Genomic DNA, 18,693 nt, shown 5'->3' on the forward strand with positions numbered 1-18,693 from the left:
ATTGGCTGATTCAAGTCACAAGTTGTATTTCCTTTTTACATTTGTTTCTATTTTTGTCACACAACAGAAAACAAACAAACAAACAAACAAAAACCTTGTTGGAAGAAAATGTCACAGAAAACATATCTGCACTGTTACATATCTGTGTGCAATGAATTGTCACTAAATCTGGATGAACTAAACATTCATACAAGGTTGAAGAAAGATCAGATACTTTAAATTTTATCATTAGTATTTTTTTTTTTATTTGAGTGAACTGTCCCCTCATTCAGCATTCATTTCTAATAAATGTTCTTCAGATTCTTGTGAAATCATGGAAACAAAACTCACGCACTTTCTCAAGAACAGTGTTTTCTATTAATCAGCTCAATGATCATTTTTATCAGGCTTTTCCTGATTGATAAATATAGAAACTGTAGGTGCCATTAATATCTGATCACAATTTATTTGCTGTCAGTCTTTGAGATTAAAATGAAATAAGCAGCCACTAGTATAAACTTTATTCCTGAACAGACTCAAAACAAGTAAAATTTGAGGAAATTAAGTTAATTATTGAAGACGTGCGATCTAAGTGAGGGTCAGAGGTCTGGCTTCAGAGTACACAGTGTCTTCCGATCGTTGTTTTTTCTCTCTCTTTTTTGTGGTTTTCTTTTCATTAAACTGTAATGCAGCGTAATTCAGCTCCACGGCGTCACGGTCCTGTGTGAATGAAAATGAAATTAGAATTAACCTTTAAAAGTAAAACTACTAATAAGGGAAATTCTGAGTCTTTTTTTTTGTACCTGAATGCTTGTTCTTTCTGTTCGCCTCTCAGTGCTTTGTCTCTCTGGTAAATAAATAAATAAATAATATCATTGAACATTAATTTTAGTATTTAGAGGGCCAGTCTCATCATATGCAGAGATCTGACCTGATCTGATATTACTGTAGTTCTAGAAAACCCAATTTAAATGTATTTAAAAAGGTATTGTTGTGCTATAGAACACTTACTGATGAGTTGTTCACGGTTTCTCCATTTACAGAGTAAAAGAGCTTGAACCAAGTTCACAACCGCACACACTCCCAAAGCTACAGCGAGGCAGATCACTACAGGATCCACAGACTCGACTGTAGCACAAAAATAATAATGATGTAATAATCACTTTACCTGCCTGTAATCACAGTGATATTATAAATATTTACAGTCAGTAACTTTAGCAATTAAAGACAACAATTACAAAATAAAACCCAGTAATTTTCTGAAGCATGTTCTTACCCAACTGTACTCGAGTCCCGTTCCCAAAAATGATCTTCCCACACACGGCCACAGCGCAGTAGTAAGTTCCAATATCATTGATGCTGAGGATGTTCTTGGAGAAGTCGTACACACAGGTGTAGAAGAGCCGCTCTCACACTGACGGCTGCTGTTGTGATGAGTGTAAATGATTTGAGGTTGGGATTGTGGTGAAGCAGCTCTGAATCAGAGCACTTGGTGTTCTGCTGCTCTGCTCTCAGAGAGAACCGAGCACTGCAGAGTCACTGACGCTCCTGCAGGAACCGAGTCCAACACGCCGCTCTGGATCACTGACACTTTTACATCTCCATCATCTGTTCAGTGTGATAGAGACGGGGTGAGATCTGAGTATAATATACTGTGCAGTCCAGAAAGCACCTGTTCTCAGTTATAGCATTTTATACCACAGTTGATCAGTCAGAATGCTTTGATTAATTTTCTATAACAGCAGCTCTGACAGTAGTGCAGCTGCAAATCACTGGATTATACAGGATTAAGAAATTTGTTCAAATGCACAATCTTTAGAGTAAAGTCTTCAGGACAGAGGAGTTTACATCCTCTGGTTTCTCATGGCACTGTCGAGATCTGATGCAAAATGTTTATAATGCAAATACAGTACTAGTCAAAAGTTTGTACACCCCTATTCTACTCATTCACAGGTTTTTGTGTTCAGTATTTTGTATTTTCTACATTGTACAACAACACTGAAGGCATCAAAACTATGAAATAACATCCGGAACATATATGGAACTATGTCGGAAACAAAAAATGTGTTAAAATGTGTTTGATATTTTAGATTCTTCAAAGTATCCAGCATTGACCTTGATGACACTTTGCACACTATTGGTATTATCTTAACCAGCTTCATGAGGTAGTCACCTGGAATGCTTTTCAATTAACAGATGTGCCTCATCAAAACATAATTAGTGGATGAGTTTTTTTGCTTTCTTAATGCATTCGAGATCAAACAGCAAATTGTAAATAATAAAAATACAAATAATAAAATAGCCCTATTCCACTCCACAACTGTAGCCATCCATACTGTATGATATCAAGAACTGCTCAATAAGGAAAGAGAAATGACACCCATCATTACTTTCAGACATGTACTGATACTAATTAATAAAAGTAAAGAAAAAACATTGAATTTGAAAGTGTATCCAAACTTTTGACTGTTCCTGTATATACCGGTGTATATATATATATTTTTACTGTGCAATTAATTAAATATAGAGTTCTTTGGTACACATATGGCCCCTTTCCACTACCCTTTTTCAGCTCACTTCAGCTCGCTTCAGCTCACTTCAGCCCGACACGGCTTGCGTTTCGACTACCAAAACCCAGCACGACTCAGCTCGTTTCAGCCCTGCTTAGCCCCTAAAACTCGCACTGTTTTGGAGTGGGGCTGAAGCGAGCCAAACCGTGCCGAGTGAGGCTGGGGGCGTGAGCAGACACTCCCCTGTGCACTGATTGGTGAGGAGGAGTGTCCTCACATGCCCACACACGCCCCGCGAGCGCGCTGGGATCTGTAAACACCGCAAACCCGGAAGGAGAAGAATTACGAATTACGAGAATTTCTGAAGCCTTATGCGCCTCGCCTCATCTATACGCTCTTGCCAGTATCTGTCCGCGTTGTCGGTGACAACAAGCCACAGCACCAAGACCAGCAACACTAACGACTCCATGTCCTCCATGTTTATTGTTTACTATTCAGGTCGTGAGACTACCGCTTAAAAGGTCACTGATGTCACTGTTTGTGCCGCTTAATGACATCACGTGACGTCCACCCACTTTCGCTAACTCCACCCAATGTGTCCACCCACTTCCAGCCAGCACGGTTCAGCGCGGTTGTAGTCGAAATGCAACTCCAACAGCCCCACTCAGCCCGACTCAGCACGGCACGGCTCAGTCCGACTCAGCCACGTTTGTAGTGGAAAAGCGGCAATACTGGATGCTTAAAATCATATGATGGTTTTTCCAGGTTAGACAATTCAAAGTCATACAAATGGGGAACACCTTGAGCAACTTTTAATTACTTAGAGCCCTGTGATCTCAAATGAAACAGAGGAAATGATTCGGCAAGATCAAACTGGCTTAAAACATGTTTGTTTCATTTACTTGCTTTCAAAATAAATTAAAGTGCTTACCTTTCACTGATAAATATGTTCCTTTTCCAAATATTTTTAAAAGTTTTAGAAGTCCACAGTAATACATGGCTTCATCCGATGGTTCCACTTTGGCAATTTTCAAATGGCAGCTCGTTTTTTCTTTCTCGATGCTGAATCTCGGTGACTTGAACTCATCTTCATAACTGGGTTCATGAATTACTGTGACCATTAAAAGAGGCTCATGTCCTACTTTTTGCTTGTACCAAACAATTGTTTCACTTTGATCTTCTTGCAGGCGAAAGCAATGCAGAGTCACGTTTTCACCAACATCAGCAGTGATCACTGGGTTTGGCTGATTGATGCCATTTTCCTGTGCAGAATCTGCTGGTAGGGGCATAAAACATGCATAAATGTACCAGAGGTTTATTTTACTGATAACACATGGAGACTGTCACTGGGGTCATAATAAAATGCTGTTAAAAAAGTATTTCAAATAAATCCTTTTTTTTTGGGTTTTTAGCAAGAAATAATAACCAAATGAAGTGGAAGTTCAGTGAATACTCTTATAAAACAGCCTAAACAATGATTTATTTACAATGTTATAATATTTGCATAAGTAGTCCTAATTACAGTAACCTGCATTTGATCAGAAAGCCATCCACACTTACCAATTTTATTAAAAAGCAACACTGTAATCCACACCCATGTCATCATCTTCAGTGTGAGCTCTGTGTACAGCATGTCTCCTCTTGCTGCACTGGGAGATGGTCAAACTGATCACATGTCATTTTGTGCCAAAGGTTTATGATGTGAAACTCTGACATCACAGAATTTTCCACATATGGTCTCGACTACCAAGTGAGCAGCAGAAGAAACCTGTGAGTTTGACTGAATTCAGCATTTCAAAACTGACATTAACAATAGCAGGAAATGAGGTGGATGAGAATTTTTGAAAATGTGTTTGTGTGTGTGTGTATTTAGAAAATTACAACCATAAATCAGAAAATGTTGAGACAGTATGTTGAAATTGAAATTAAATTTCAAAATGGAACTTTTTTTTTTTAACTGAGATATCAAGGCATTGTTGTTAAACCATGGACATTCAAAATTGTTGATGCAGAGTCATGTTCCACATGAGCACATGCTCTGTTAGATACACCTTCCAGGTCTATCTGCATGCATTGCACATGGAGATGTACATGTATGTTTGCTTATAGGGATGCCAATACACATTTGAATACAAATATAATGGCATATTATAATATATAAAATCCAGAGTAAAAGAGTCTGGATGCTAAACTGGCCTGTCTGTAGTGCTGACCTGTCTCCCCTTGAACACATTTAGTGCATTATGAAGAACAAAATATGACAAAGGAGACCCTGAACTGTTGAGTAACTGAAATTTTATATCAGGCAAGAATGGGAGAATATTTCACTTCCAAAACTACAACAATTGAGCCTCCAGTTCCACTCTCTCGGCCTGATTATCTCTGCTCATGGTCTATCCAAACACTGCTACATTGATGACTATGGCAGCGGAGGTGTGGCCAAGCAGCAGTCTGTGAATGGAGGGCGGGGTCGGGGAAGGTAAGTGGCCAAGTCATTCCACCTGCTGTCAATTTAATGTGTGTGTGGTTGTTACAGGGATGGAGCATAAAATGAGTGAGAGAGAGAGCAGAGAAAAGGAGCTCTCTCCCCCACCAAAACGCATGTGTGAGTGAAGCTGAAAAGCAGCAAAGTAACAGAGAATAAAGTATGTGAGAACTTCAACTCTTGCCTGCAGTGCTTCTGTGCTCCACCCACATCAGGAAGTGCTACAGTGGTGCTGAAACCCGGGAGCACAGAAGGGAACCACCCCATGGAGTCCCCGCCATTCAAAGAGCTCATCCTTGCCCTCGCTACCGCCCAGCAGAACCAGTATCAAGCACTGATCACCCTCCGAAAGGAGCAGGAGCAACGCTTCGAAGCCTTGATGCTGGCCCTGCAAAAAGATCGCCAGGCATTCCTGCACTTGCTCGCATCAGCAGGGGCATCGACCACCGCTGCCGCCACCCTCATGAAGATGGGATCGCAGGACGATCCAGAAGCATTCCTCACCCTCTTCGAGCAAGCAGCCAAGGCATGGGGATGGCTGCTGGAGCAGTGCGTGGTGCGCCTCCTCCTGCTCCTGACTGGCAAGGCACAGCTCACAGTGCAGCAGCTCCCTGCTGACAGCTGGCTGGTCTATGCTGTCCTAAGGAAAGCCATCCTGCAGCGGTTCAGCCACTCCACAGAGCAACATCACCTGTGCTTCCGGATGCTGGCACTGGAGGAGGTCGGCCAGCTGTTTGCATTCAGCCAGCAACTCCAGGACGCCTGCTGGTGGTGGCTGAGGGCAGAAACCACGACGCCGATGAGATCATCGATCTGGTGGCACTGGAGCAGTTTGTTTCTCAACTTCCAGAAGGAACGGCAGAATGGGTCCATTGTCATCACCCAGCGTCACTGGATCGAGCCATCGAGCTGGCGGAGGACCATCTGGAGGCAGCTCTGATGGCAGGCAGATGAGCTGTCTCCCCTCGTTTCTCTTCTTTCTCTCTCTTTTCTCCCCATCTCTTGTCCCTCTTTCCACCCCATTCCGCTGCCACAGAGGCAGCAGCTGGCTCCTCCCCAGCCAGCCCGTCATACCCGTATCCTCCCCTCTCCTGTGTCTGTGTTGTCTCCCCCTCAGGTGAGTGACACCCATAACACCAGTGCAGAGAAAAATCCTGGGCCGGTGTGCTGGCGTGGTGGGGAATCAGAGCATCTCCAGGGTCAGAGCTCCACAAGGGAGGTGGGTGCTGTAATCTGGATCTCCAATGCACCAGAAACTGCCCCCGATTGGGCCGGAGCATATCACATACCGGTGAGTATTCAAGAGGATACATATCATGCTATGGTGGATTCCAGTTGTAATCAGACCTCAATTCACCAGCGCCTGGTGCAAGGTGAGGCATTGGGGGGAGCACAAGCGGTGAAAGTGTTGTGTGTGCACGTGGATGTTCACCATTACCCTCTAGTGTCTGTCCATATTCTTTTCCAGGGCCAAAAACATAGAGTAAAGGCAGTGGTTAGTCCTCATCTCACCCACTCGTTGATTTTGGGTACTGATTGACCAGGGTTAAAAAGCTAATGGAATATTTAACACATAGTAGGTCCTGCACTAGTAGGTCATGGGAAGATCCCAGTGTGGCATTGGCTGGAGAAGCTGTCACAGAGCTGTTTACGTCAACACTGCGTCAGAGCAGCCTGCTCCTCCTCCCTCTCTTGAGGATTCCCTTGGGGATTTCCTGTTAGAGCAGTCGCGAGACGAGACTCTGCAGCATGCGTTTGACCAAGTGAGAGTAATTGATGGTCAAACTCTTCAGCCAAGCGTAGCACCGGCTTTCCCGTATTTTGCTATTATTAAAGATAGATTGTACCGAGTGATGCAGGACACTCAAACTAATGAACAAGTAACCCAGTTGTGAATCCCAAAGAGCCATAGGGTACTCATATTCCATGCGGCTCACTTTAATCCCATGGCTGGACACTTGAGGCAAGATAAAACACTAGCCCGAATAATGGCCTGGTTCTATTGGCCAGGGATTAGTGGGGATGTCTGTCGGTGGTGTGCGGCATACCGTGAATGCCAATTAGTAAATCACGTGGCCTCTCCAAAAGCACCTTTGCACCCTTTTCCTCTAATCAAGACCCTGTTTGAGCGAATTGGGATGGATCTCGTCCGGCCATTAGATTGGTCGGCATGGGAATATTGCTTTATTTTAGTTCTAGTGGACTATGCAATGCAATATCCAGAAGCAGTGCCTCTCTGCAATATCTCAGCATGCAGTATTGCGGAAGCGCTCTTCTGCTTTATCTCCCGGGTCGGGATTCCGAAAGAAATCCTGACAGACCAAGGCACTATGTTTATGTCACACACACTGCGCGAGCTGTCTGGGTTACTGGGGATTAAGTCTATCCACACCAGTGTCTATCACCCACAAATGGATGGCTTAGTAGAGCGATTTAACCAAACACCCAAAAACATAATCTGGAAATTCGTAAGTGAAGATGCGCGTAATTGGGATAAGTGGCTCAAGCCCCTGTAATTCGCAGTACGAGAGGTCCCGCAAGCCTCCACGGGGTTTTCTCCCTTTGAATTATTATATGGGCGTAAGCCACGTGGCATTCTGGACGTGCTACGGGAAAATTGGGAGGAGGGACCTTCACTGAGTAAAAATGAAATCCAGTACTTTCTTGACCTGCGTGCAAAACTCCACACCCTCACGCACCAAACCTAAGAGAATTTGCGGTAGGCACAAGAACATCAAAGCTGGCTGTATGACAGGGGCACGCGCCTTAGAGAGTTCACGGCGGGAAACAAAGTGCTCGTATTATTGCCCACGTTGAGTTCTAAATTAGTCGCCAAGTAGCAAGGGCCCTTTCAGGTCACACAGCGAGTCGGGGATGTTGACTATGAGGTGAAGTGAATGGATAGGGGTGGGGCACTGCAAATCTACCACCTCAACCTTTTCAAATGCTGGAATGAGGGGGTCCCTGTGGTGTTGGCATCGGTAGTCCCAGAGAAGGTGGAGCTGGGGCCAGAGGTAAAAAAGATAACATCTCGGACCACTGCAGTCCCTGGGGGAGACCACCTCTCACCAGCCCAACTCATGGAGGTAGCCAAGTTGCAGAAGGAATTTTCTGATGTGTTCTCGCCCCTTCCTGGTTGTACCCACCTCATAGAACACCACATCGAAACGACCCTGGGAGTGGTAGTGCGTAGCCACCCTTACTGATTCCCCAAACACAAAAAAAAGGTGGTTTGGGATGAACTCAAGGCCATGCTCGAAATGGGCATAATCGAGGAGTCCCACAGTGACTGGAGCAGCTCAGTGGTCCTGGTTCCCAAGACCGACGGGTCGGTCCGATTCTGTGAAGACTATAGAAAGGTCAATGTGGTGTCTAAATTTGACATATACCCAATGCCTCACATAGATGAGTTGCTTGATCGATTAGGTGCTGCTTGCTTTTATTCGACACTGGATCTAACAAAGGCATATTGGCAGATCCCCTTGACTCCTCTATCCCAAGAAAAAACGCCCTTTTCTACACTATTTGGATTACACTAATTTGTCATGCTCCCTGTTGGGTTATTTGGGGCGCCCGCTACGTTCCAGCGGCTTATGGACAGGGTCCTCCGCCCTCACGCTGCCTACGCGGCCACCTATCTAGACGACATTATAATTTATGGTAATGATTGGCCACGGCACCTGGAACACCTGAGGGCCATTCTAAAGTCGCTGAGGTGAGCAGGCCTCACAACTAACCCAGAAAAGTGTGCGATTGGGCAGGTGGAAGTATTGTATCTGGGGTTCCACTTGAGCCATAGGCAGGTGCGTCCCCAAATTAACAAGACTGCAGCGATTGTGGTTTGCCTGAGGCCCAAAACCAGAAAGGAGGTGAGACGGTTCTTGGGGCTGGCCGGCTATTGTCATAGGTTTACACCTAATTATTCGAATGTCACCAGCCCACGAACCGATTTCACTAAAAAGGGGGCTCCAGATCTGGTCCAGTGGATGGAGCAGTGCCAACAGGCCTTCTCTGAGGTAAAAGCTGCACTGTATGGGGGGCCACTTTTAAACTCCCCTGACTTCTCTCTCCCATTTATTTTGCAGAATGATGCATCAGACAGAGGGCTGGGAGCCATTTTGTCCCAGGAGGTGGAGGGCGAGGAGCACCCCATGCTGTACATCAGCCAGAAACTCTTGATGCATGAAAGCAGGTACAGCACAATTGAGAAGGAGTGTCTCGCCATCAAGTGGGCAGTCCTCACCCTTTGATACTACCTGCTGGCGTGCCCTTTCACTCTCTGTTCGGACCACATGCCCCTCCAGTGGCTCCACAGCATGAAGGATTGGTATGCTGGTAAGCACACCTATTGGTATCTCGCTCTCCAGCCATTTAAGTTCGAGGTGACCCACAGGCCAGGGGCGCAGATGGTGGTGGCGGAGTTCCTGTTCCATCAGGGGGTGGAGTCAGCTTCAGGCCAGACGGCTCCCCGGCCTGAGTCGGGCAGTGGGGGTATGTGGCAGCAGGGGCATGGCCAAGCAGCAGTCTGTGAATGGAGGGTGGGGTCAGGGAAGGTAAGTGGCTAAGTCATTCCACCTGCTGTCAATTAATGCGTGTGTGGTTGTTACAGGGATGGAGCATAACAGGAGAGAGAGAGCAGAGAAAAGGAGCTCTCTCCCCGACCACAACACATGTGAGTGAGTGTGTGTGTGAGTGAAGCTGAAAAGCAGCAAAGTAGCAGAAAATAAAATGTGTGAGAACTTCAACTCTCGCCTGCCGTGCTTCTGTGCTCCACCCACATCAGGAAGTGCTACAATGACAATCACTTGTTTCTTTCTTTCTTTTCTTCCTTCTGACACACAGGCCTCAGCTCACATCTCTGCTTGTCTGCATGACATCCAGAGCTGGATGGCCAACCTTCACCTGAAGCTCAAGTCAGGCAAGACAGAAGTGATCTATATTCCCGCTCCATTCTCTCCACCCCTAGACTTTATCATCTCTCTGGGGGATATCTCTATGTCACCTTCACCCAGCACAAAGAACCTAGGGGTGGGGTTTGACAACAAACAATCCTCCTCACCAAACATTTGCTACAGTGACCTGGATATGTAGATTCTTCCCTTACAACATTCAAAGTGTCCTCCCCTTTCTTACTACCTACTCTACTCAGCTCCTGGTCCAAGCACTGATCCTCTCCAGCTTGGACCACTGCAACTCCATCCTCATCAGCCTCCCAGCATCTGCTATCAGACCCCTGCAGCTCATAAAGAATGCTGCAGCCCGCCTGGTCTACAACCTCCCTTGTTCTTCCCATGGCTAACCCTCTGCTTGCTGCCCTTCACTGGCTGCCTGTTGCAGCTCTTATCAAATTGAAAAGGTTGGTGCTTGCTTACCAGACAGTCATGGGGTCAGGTCCAGATATACCTTCAGGGACTGATCCAACTGTACATGCCAGTTAGATCCATACATTGCACTACTACTGGTTGCTTGGCCCCTGCTCCTCTCTGCACCTGCCCAGCCCACTCAAGACTACTGTCTGTCCTGGTTTCCCATTGTTGGAATGACCTTCCCATTAAGATATGACTCCCTGTCCACCTTCAAGCACAAACTAAAGACCCACCTCTTCAGGCTGCACCTCTTCCCTGCTTCCCTGTCCACTGTGTAATCATGTAGCTGTCTCAGCTGTCTTGACCAACCCAGGCTGTGGAGCATGATGACTTCATGATAGTTTTATTTTTCTCTATTTAGCTGTACTTTGTCAGCTCATTTGTATGGTTAGCATGTTCTCCTTGGCTGCTTGCTGATTGCTGTGACTTCTGCAGAATATTATGCTAGGTGTTATTCTGTCAGTTGGTCATTTGGTATGAGAACTTTCTTGTCTAGAAGTTCAGCACTTTTTGTACATGACTTTTGCACTGGTTGTACATCACTCTGGATAAGAGCGTCTGCTAAATACCTATAATGTAATGTAATGTAATTGGTCTCCTCAGTTCCCAAAGATTTACAGCATTTTGTTAAAAGTAGAGGTGATGCATCACAGTGGTGAACGTCAGTTTGTGAACGGAGGGCAGCATCATGGAAGGTGAGTGGCCAAGTCATTACACCTGTTGTCAGTTAATGCGTGTGTGTGGGTGTGTTTGTTGCAGTAATAGTGGAACATAGAAAAAGAGGAAAGAGCAGAGAGAAGGGAGCTCCCCAGACCAGAACATGACTGTGTGTGTGTGTGTGTGTGTGTGTGTGTGTGTGTGTGTGTGTGTGTGTGTGTGTGTGTGCGCATGTGCGTGCGCACCTGCGTTCATGTGTGTGTACTCGAGTGACCAAGTGAAGCTGAAAAGCCTCATTAAAAGTGTGCGTGAATATCAGCTCCTGCCTGCTGTGCTCCTGTACTCCACCCACATCAGGGAAGTGTTACAGTGGTGCCAGAACCCAGGAGTACAGAAGAGAACCACCCAATGGAGTCCTTGCCATTCAAAGATCTCATCCATGCCCTCTCTACCGCTCAGCAGAACCAGCATCAAGCACTGATAGCCCTCCAGAAGGACTAAGAACAATGCATTGAACCCTTGATGCTGGCCCAGCAGGAAGATCACCAGGCATTCCGGCACCTGCTTGCGTTGTCGGGGTCCTCAACCTCCACTGCAGAGGACCCTCCCCACATCAACCTCATGGAGAAGAGTCCACATGACAATCTGGAAGCCTTCCTAGCACTCTTTGAGCAAGCGGCTGAAGTGTGGGGGTGGCCAGTCGAGCAGCGCGCAGTGTGCCAACTTCCACTATTGACTGGCAAAGCACAGCTCGCCGCACAGCAGCTCCCTGCTGAAAGCTGGCTCATATACGTTGACTTGAAGAGAGCCATCCTGCAGCATGTTGGCTGCTCCCCAGAACAACATTGTCAGTGCTTCTGGACACTGAAATTGGAGGAGGTTGGCTGGCCGTTTGCATTTGGCCAACAGCTCCAGGACACCTGCTGGCAGTGGCTGAGGGCAGACAACCATGATGCTGAGAGAATCATAGACCTTGTGACACTGGAATAGTTCACTGCGCGACTTCCGGAAGGAATGGCAGAGTGGGTCCAGTGTCATTGCCCGGTGTTGCTGGAACAAGCCATCAAACTGGCAGAGGACCATCTGGTGGCAGTTCTGACAGCAGGCAGATGTGTCACCGCTTCTCTTTTTCTCTCTCCTTCCCCCCTCTCTTCTTCCCTTCCCTGCCATGTTCCCCACCATAGAGGCATGGACCGGCTCCCCCCGTTACACCCATGATGTCCTTCTGTCTTCTCCTTCCGTGTCTGTGTCTTCTCCCCGTCAGGTGAGTGAGGCCCATAACATCAGTGCAGAGGGGAAGCCTGGGCTGGTGTGCTGGCACTGCAGGGAGCCAGGACATCTCCAGAGTTAATGCTCTATGATGGAGGTGGGAGCAGTGGTCCGGATCCCCGAGGTGCCAGAGACCACCCCTGATCAGGCCAGAGCATATTGTATACCAGTAAGCATGCAAGGGGATACATATCATGCACTGGTGGACTCTGGCTGTAATTCACCAATACACCAAAGCCCAGTGCAAGGTGAGGCATTGGGGAGAGTGCAAGTGGTGAAGGTTTTGTGTGTGCACAGGGATGTTCACAACTACCCATTAGTGTCCATCCACATTGTATTTCAGGGAGAAAAGCATAGAATAAAGACCACGGTTAATCCGTGTGTCACCCACTCACTGATTTCGGGGATTGATTGGCTGGGGTTCAAAGGATTAATGGAACACATAGTAGGAGGTGGGTCCTGCAGTAGGACATCACGGTGAGATCCCAGTGTGGCATTGACTGGGGAAGCTGACACAGAGCCGTCTATGTCAGCACTGTGTCAGGGTGATACAAGGAGTGAGGAGCAGCTTGCCCCTCCTCCCTCTCTCAGGGATTCCCTCAAGGATTTCCCATTAGAGCAGTTCTGAGATGAGACTCTGTCATGCACTTCACCAAGTGAGAGTAATCGATGGTCAAACTCTCCAGCCAAATGTGACACCCTTCTTCCCATATTTTGCTATTATTAAGGATAGGCTGTATCTCGTAACGCAGGACACTCAGACCGGTGAACAGATAACCCAGTTTTTAATCCCAAAGAACCATAGGGAACTCGTGTTCCATATGGCTCACTTTAACTCCATGGCCGGACACTTAGGGCAGGATAAAACACTAGCCCAAGTTATGGCCTGGTTCTATTGGCCAGGGATTAGCGGGGGTGTTTGTTGGGGGGGTGTGGAGTGCCACAAATGCCAATTAGTAAATCCCGTGGCCACTCCAAAAGTGCTTTTGCGCCCTCACCCTGTAATCAAGACCCCCTTTGAGAGAATTGGTATGGAGCTTGTTGGACCATTAGATTGGTCAACATGGGGATATCATTTTATTTTATTTCTGGTGGACTATGCAATGCAATATCCAGAAACGGTGTCTCTCTGTAATATCTCAGCACACAGTATTGTGGAAGTGCTCTTCTGTGTTATCTCCCAGGTCAGGATTCCGATGGGAATCCTGACAGACCAAGGCACTTCATTTATGTCATGTACACTGCACAAACTGTATGGGTTATTAGGAATTAAGTCTATCTGTGCCAGTGTCTATCACCCACAAACGGATGGCTTCATGGAACAATTCAATCAGACACTCAAAAACTTATTTTGTAAATTTGTAAGGGAAGAAGCACATAATTGGTATAAATGGTTCAAGCCCCTGTTATTTGCAGTACAAGAGGTCCTGCAAGCCTCCATGGGATTTTCACGATTTGAGTTATTACATAGGCATAAGCCATGTGGCATTTTAGATGCACTACGAGAAAATTGGGAGGAGGGACCTTCACCAAGAAAAAATGAAATTCATTACATTCTCGTACTGCACACAAAACTGCACACACTCATGCACTTAACCCAGGAGAACTTACGGCAGGCACAAGAATGTCAAGCCTGGCTGTATGACAGGGGCATGCGCCTTAGAGAGTTCACATCAGGAAACAAGATACTCATATTATTGCCCACATCAAGCTTCAAATTAATTGCCAAGTGGCAAGGGCCCTTCGAGGTCACATCTGGCCATCAAATGGGTGGTCCTCACCATCCGATACTGCCTGCTGGGGCGCCCTTTCACCCTCTGTTTGGACCACACGCCCCTTCAGTGGCTCCACAACATGAAGGATGCCAATGCACAGATCACGCATTGGTATCTTGCCCTCCAGCCATTAAAATTCGAGGTGATCCACAGGCCAGGGGTGGAGATGGTGGTGGCGGACTTCCTGTTCGATGGGGGGGAGCCCACTGCAAGCCAGATGGCTCTCTGGCCTGAGTCACGTGGATGGGGTATGTGGCAGTGGGGGCGTGGCCAAGTGTCAGTTTGTGAATGGAGGGCGGGGTCAAGGAAGGTGAGTGGCTAAGTCATTACACCTGTTGCCAATTAATGTGTGTGGGTGGGTGTGTTTGTTGCAGTGATGGTGGAACATAGAAAAGGAGGGAGAGAGCAGAGGGAGGGGAGCTCCCTGGACCAGAAAATGACTCTGTGTGTGTGTGTGTGTGTGTGTGTGTGTGTGTGTCCCCTAGAGTGAGCAAATGAAGCTGAAAAGCCTCAAAAAACATGTGTGTGAAACTCACCTCCCACCTGCTGTGCTTAAACAACATTCAAATCTCTTCTGAAATTTCTTTTGATTGCAACATAGTGTCCTGCTTTTTGATACTTTTAGTCAACTTTATATTTTTGGAAATGTTCAATTTAATTGATACGTCGGTTCAACAGCACTGGCCTGGGTGTGTGTGGTGTAACTGAACCCAGTTATTCATTAAATTTGGTTGATTTGGAAACATTGGGGGGGGGGTTTGAATAAGTCCTTTCCTTTGGGTGGCACGGCGGTATAGTGGTTAGTACGGTTGCTTCACAGCAAGAAGGTTCTGGGTTCAAACCAGCGGCCAGTGAGGGCCTTTCTGTGTGGAGTTTGCATGTTCTCCCCATGTCTGTGTGGGTTTCCTCCAGGTGCTCCAGTTTCCCCCACAATCCAAAGACATGCGGTTAGGTTAATATGGGATGGCCTTGGGCTGAGGTGCCCTTGAGTGAGGCACCTAACTCCCACCTGCTCCCCGGGCGCTGTTAGCATGGCTGCCCACTGCTCTGGGTATGTGTGTGTGCTCATTGCTCATGTGTGTGTGCGTGTGTGTTCACTGCTTCAGATGGGTCAAATGCAGAGAGGAAATTTCACAAGTGTGTGATGAATAAAGTTGTGCTTTCTTTCTTTGGGAAATGCAATCATTCAAAAATGTATTTTGTGTTTATTCAGGTTGCATTTGCTTTCTTTTAAGATTTGTTTGGAAATATGGAACAGTTAAGTGTGACAATTACACAAAAACAGAAGAAAGGGGGAAAAATGCTTTCTCATGTCACTCTGAGACAGAATCAGTGTTTTAGTGATTTTGAAACTTCTTGATCATTCAGTTTTCAGTCTAAATTCAGTTTGAACAATCATTAATCATCAACAAAAACATATATCTACAGTCAAAATGAAAACTGATAACAGAATTAATAACATTGAATCAGATCAGAGATCAAATCTAAGTTACAGAATTATGTACATCAGTATATATAGTATCTTGAGGTTGTTGTTTCTTTACTCTTCCTCTTTTGGCTCTCCTCTCACTGAAATGTAAGGCAGCGTAATTCAGCTCCACAGTGTCACAGTCCTGGAGGGATATGAGATTATTAGACTTTTAATGCAAAGATTTTACACTAACTGCTTGTCTGTTTACAGCATCATGTATGTATTCACATATCCTGAATATTTACCTGATTGAGCGTCTTGTCTGTCACAGAACCGTGTTTTAATCTCACTGTAGAGAAGAAAATGCAACAACAGTTTATCACTGCTGGATAACAGGAACTAACTTGTTTTGTGGATGTTCCATAGCATTAAATGTAACTATAATTAATGAATAAAAAGTAAGAAATGTTTTTAATTAATTAAAAATGTAGTTGTTACAAATTACTGCAGTATAAGATGAATAAAACACTTCAGGACATGATATAGTGGGAAAACATTGGAGTGGTAAAGATCAGGCAGCTGGCCGGGGGCACAGAAACTCCAGACACAGAGAAGAGACCTACAGTAACACCTAGCTTTTCTTGCACCAACTGTGGGACAACCTTTAACCCCAAACTGACCTAAGTGCATTCCATAGTCTGCACAGACGAAAGGAGGCTGATGATGGTAACAGGAACTCCACTTTGTACCAGATCTGTACATTTAATAAACTGGAACGTGGTGTACAGTATATATTGGCAATTTGTTGGAGATAACTATATAATAACAAATAAACTGGTGACTCATTGTATGTCATGGAAATAGCATATCTTTCTTAAAATATCTTTAGAATTATACAATAACTTTTAATAAGAGCCATAATGCAGACTTACCTCTGTTTCTTCCTTTACAGGTTATGATAAAGATCAAACCAAAGATCACAACCACACACACTCCCAAAGCTCCAGCGAGACAGATCACTACAGGATCCACGGCAGATCTCTCTGCTACACAGGAAATATCACAGGATTAAATATTGGCCCATTATTTACTTCTATGCTAAACAAACTCATTTCTTCAAATAATTAAAAATGAAAGAGAATAATATTTTGAGATGTAGGCTTTAGTAAAAAATGACATATCTGGAATGAAACAACATTGTGCTAAATCTTATCGGACAGCCCGATACAAGTACATAGTCAGATATTAGATAGAAAAATAATTACAATACACTCTGGCATATCACTAAAACATGACGTGTTCTTACCCAACTGTACTCGAGTCCCGTTCCCAAAAATGATCTTCCCACACACGGCCACAGCGCAATAGTAAGTTCCAGTCTCACTGATGCTGAGGTTGTTCTTGGAGAAGTCGTACACACAGGTGTGTGTAGAAGAGCCGCTCTCACACTGACGGCTGCTGTTGTGATGAGTGTAAATGATTTGAGGATGGGATTGTGGTGGAGCAGCTCTGAACCAGAGCACTTGGTGTTCTGCTGCTCTGCTCTCAGAGAGAACCGAGCACTGCAGAGTCACTGACGCTCCTGCAGGAACCGAGTCCAACACGCCGCTCTGGATCACTGACACTTTTACATCTCCATCACCTGTTCAGAGTGATAGAGACAGGGTGATCTGGATAGTTCATATTTAGACCTTTATAATAAATATATTCCATAAATCAGAATCGAGAGAGATGGGGCGTAATGTTTATGTTACATTTTATTAATTACAGCAATCAAACATAAGTTTTTCCATACATGTTTTTTGTTTTCATACAAATTGGATTATGTCAATGCATCAAAATGCAATTTCTCACCTACAAATATTGCTTTATACTGCAACCTTTAATTAACTGGAAGTTTCCTATCTCTAATAAAATAGAGTAAATGCACTGATCAGATCCATTCCAGCATTAGAAATTTTGTGTTTTGCTGTAAAGTTCCTGTATATAATAATTTAATTCAAGATTTTTTTTTTCATAGATAGTACCGAAGCATTAAATTCAAACAATCAAAATAACCACCATAACCATTATGGATTATGTGTTAAAAGTAATGACATTTTGATTTTTAAAAAAAATTCAAATAATTAAGATAAAATAACAAGATAGCAATTTAAAATGATATAGAATTGAAATAATAATCTATGTCAAAAGTGAGCACTTGACAACTTGAGAATCACTGATTCCATTTGTTAATCAAGTTCATTTTTAAGGAAAGGAAACATTAAACTACTTACAAACATATTAAAGTAACTTCTTACCTTTCACTGATAAAAATGTTCCATTTCCAAACCTGGTTAAAAAATGTCTCAGTCCACAGTAATACATGGCTTCGTCTGATTTTTCCACATTCGCTATTTTTAAATGGAATCTCGTTTCTTCTTTCTCGATGCGGAATCTTGGTGACTTGAACTCATCTTCAAAATTGGGTTGGTGATGAACTGTGACCATTACACGAGGCTCCTGTCCTACTTTTTGCTTGTACCAAACAATTACTCTGGAGTCATGTTCTAGCAGTTTAAAGCAGTGTAGAGTCACGTTATCACCAACATCAGCAGTGAACATTGAGTTCGGCTGACTGATATAATTTGTCTGTGCAGAATCTGCTGTTAGGAATTAAAGAACAAACTTTATTCTTCTTTAAATACACAGAGATTATCAATATTACACTAAGTGCCTTTGATTAGAAACAATCAAAACCACGGACACTTACCAATTTTATAAAAAAGCACTATTATAATCCACATCATCATCAACACCTTCAGTGTGAGCTCTGTGTACAGCATGTCTCCTCTTGCTCCACTGTCAGATGGTCAAACTGAGCACATCTCACTTTGAGCCAGAGATTTATGGTGTGAAACTCTGACATCACAGAATGTTCCACATATGGTCTTGACGAGTGAGCTAGCAGCAGAAGAACCCTGGGCGTGACCTCGACTGAATTCAACTTTTCAAAACTGGCATAAAAAAGCAGGAAATGAGGTGGATGACAATTTTTGAAATGGTGTTTGTGTTTTAGTCTGTTGAGAATATTACAAACCCAAATCAAAAAAAGTCAAAACGGTATTTTGAAAATGAAATTAAAACTGAAAACAATGATTTGTAAATAACTATTGCACTGTATTGCACTCAAAACTATACAACAGCACATTATCTGATGTTGTACCTCATGAATTTTATTTTATTTTTTTCATAATACATG

At 44.5% G+C, this 18,693-nt stretch overlaps 1 protein-coding gene and 1 pseudogene across 1 annotated transcript; both read right to left on the bottom strand.

The window, feature by feature from the left end:
* Window positions 1–567: 567 nt before the first annotated feature.
* On the bottom strand, window positions 568–4,125 carry LOC132890353 (uncharacterized; annotated as a pseudogene).
* An 11,400-nt stretch (window positions 4,126–15,525) lies between these two features.
* LOC132890354 (uncharacterized) lies at window positions 15,526–18,277 on the bottom strand. The gene is made up of 6 exons (XM_060927166.1): window positions 18,205–18,277; window positions 17,753–18,097; window positions 16,759–17,094; window positions 16,385–16,495; window positions 15,758–15,801; window positions 15,526–15,654 (listed from the first exon to the last, which is right to left on the bottom strand). Exons 1-6 carry the CDS (start codon window positions 18,275–18,277, stop codon window positions 15,526–15,528), a joined length of 1,038 nt encoding a protein of 345 aa, XP_060783149.1.
* Between the last annotated feature and the right edge of the window lie 416 nt (window positions 18,278–18,693).

Source organism: Neoarius graeffei, chromosome 8, assembly GCF_027579695.1.
Source record: "Neoarius graeffei isolate fNeoGra1 chromosome 8, fNeoGra1.pri, whole genome shotgun sequence".
Classification (NCBI taxonomy): Eukaryota; Metazoa; Chordata; class Actinopteri; order Siluriformes; family Ariidae; genus Neoarius; species Neoarius graeffei.

What these genes read in the sequence shown, in the direction of transcription:
- LOC132890354 (XM_060927166.1), bottom strand. Translation starts at nt 18,277, where the DNA reads ATGCTGTACACAGAGCTCACACTGAAGGTGTTGATGATGATGTGGATT. An exon ending in AGTGCTTTTTTATAAAATTG is followed by an intron (nt 18,098 to 18,204) that starts GTAAGTGTCCGT and finishes AATTCCTAACAG; the next exon opens with CAGATTCTGCACAGACAAAT. An exon ending in CTGTAAAGGAAGAAACAGAG is followed by an intron (nt 15,802 to 16,384) that starts GTAAGTCTGCAT and finishes TCTTCTCTACAG; the next exon opens with TGAGATTAAAACACGGTTCT.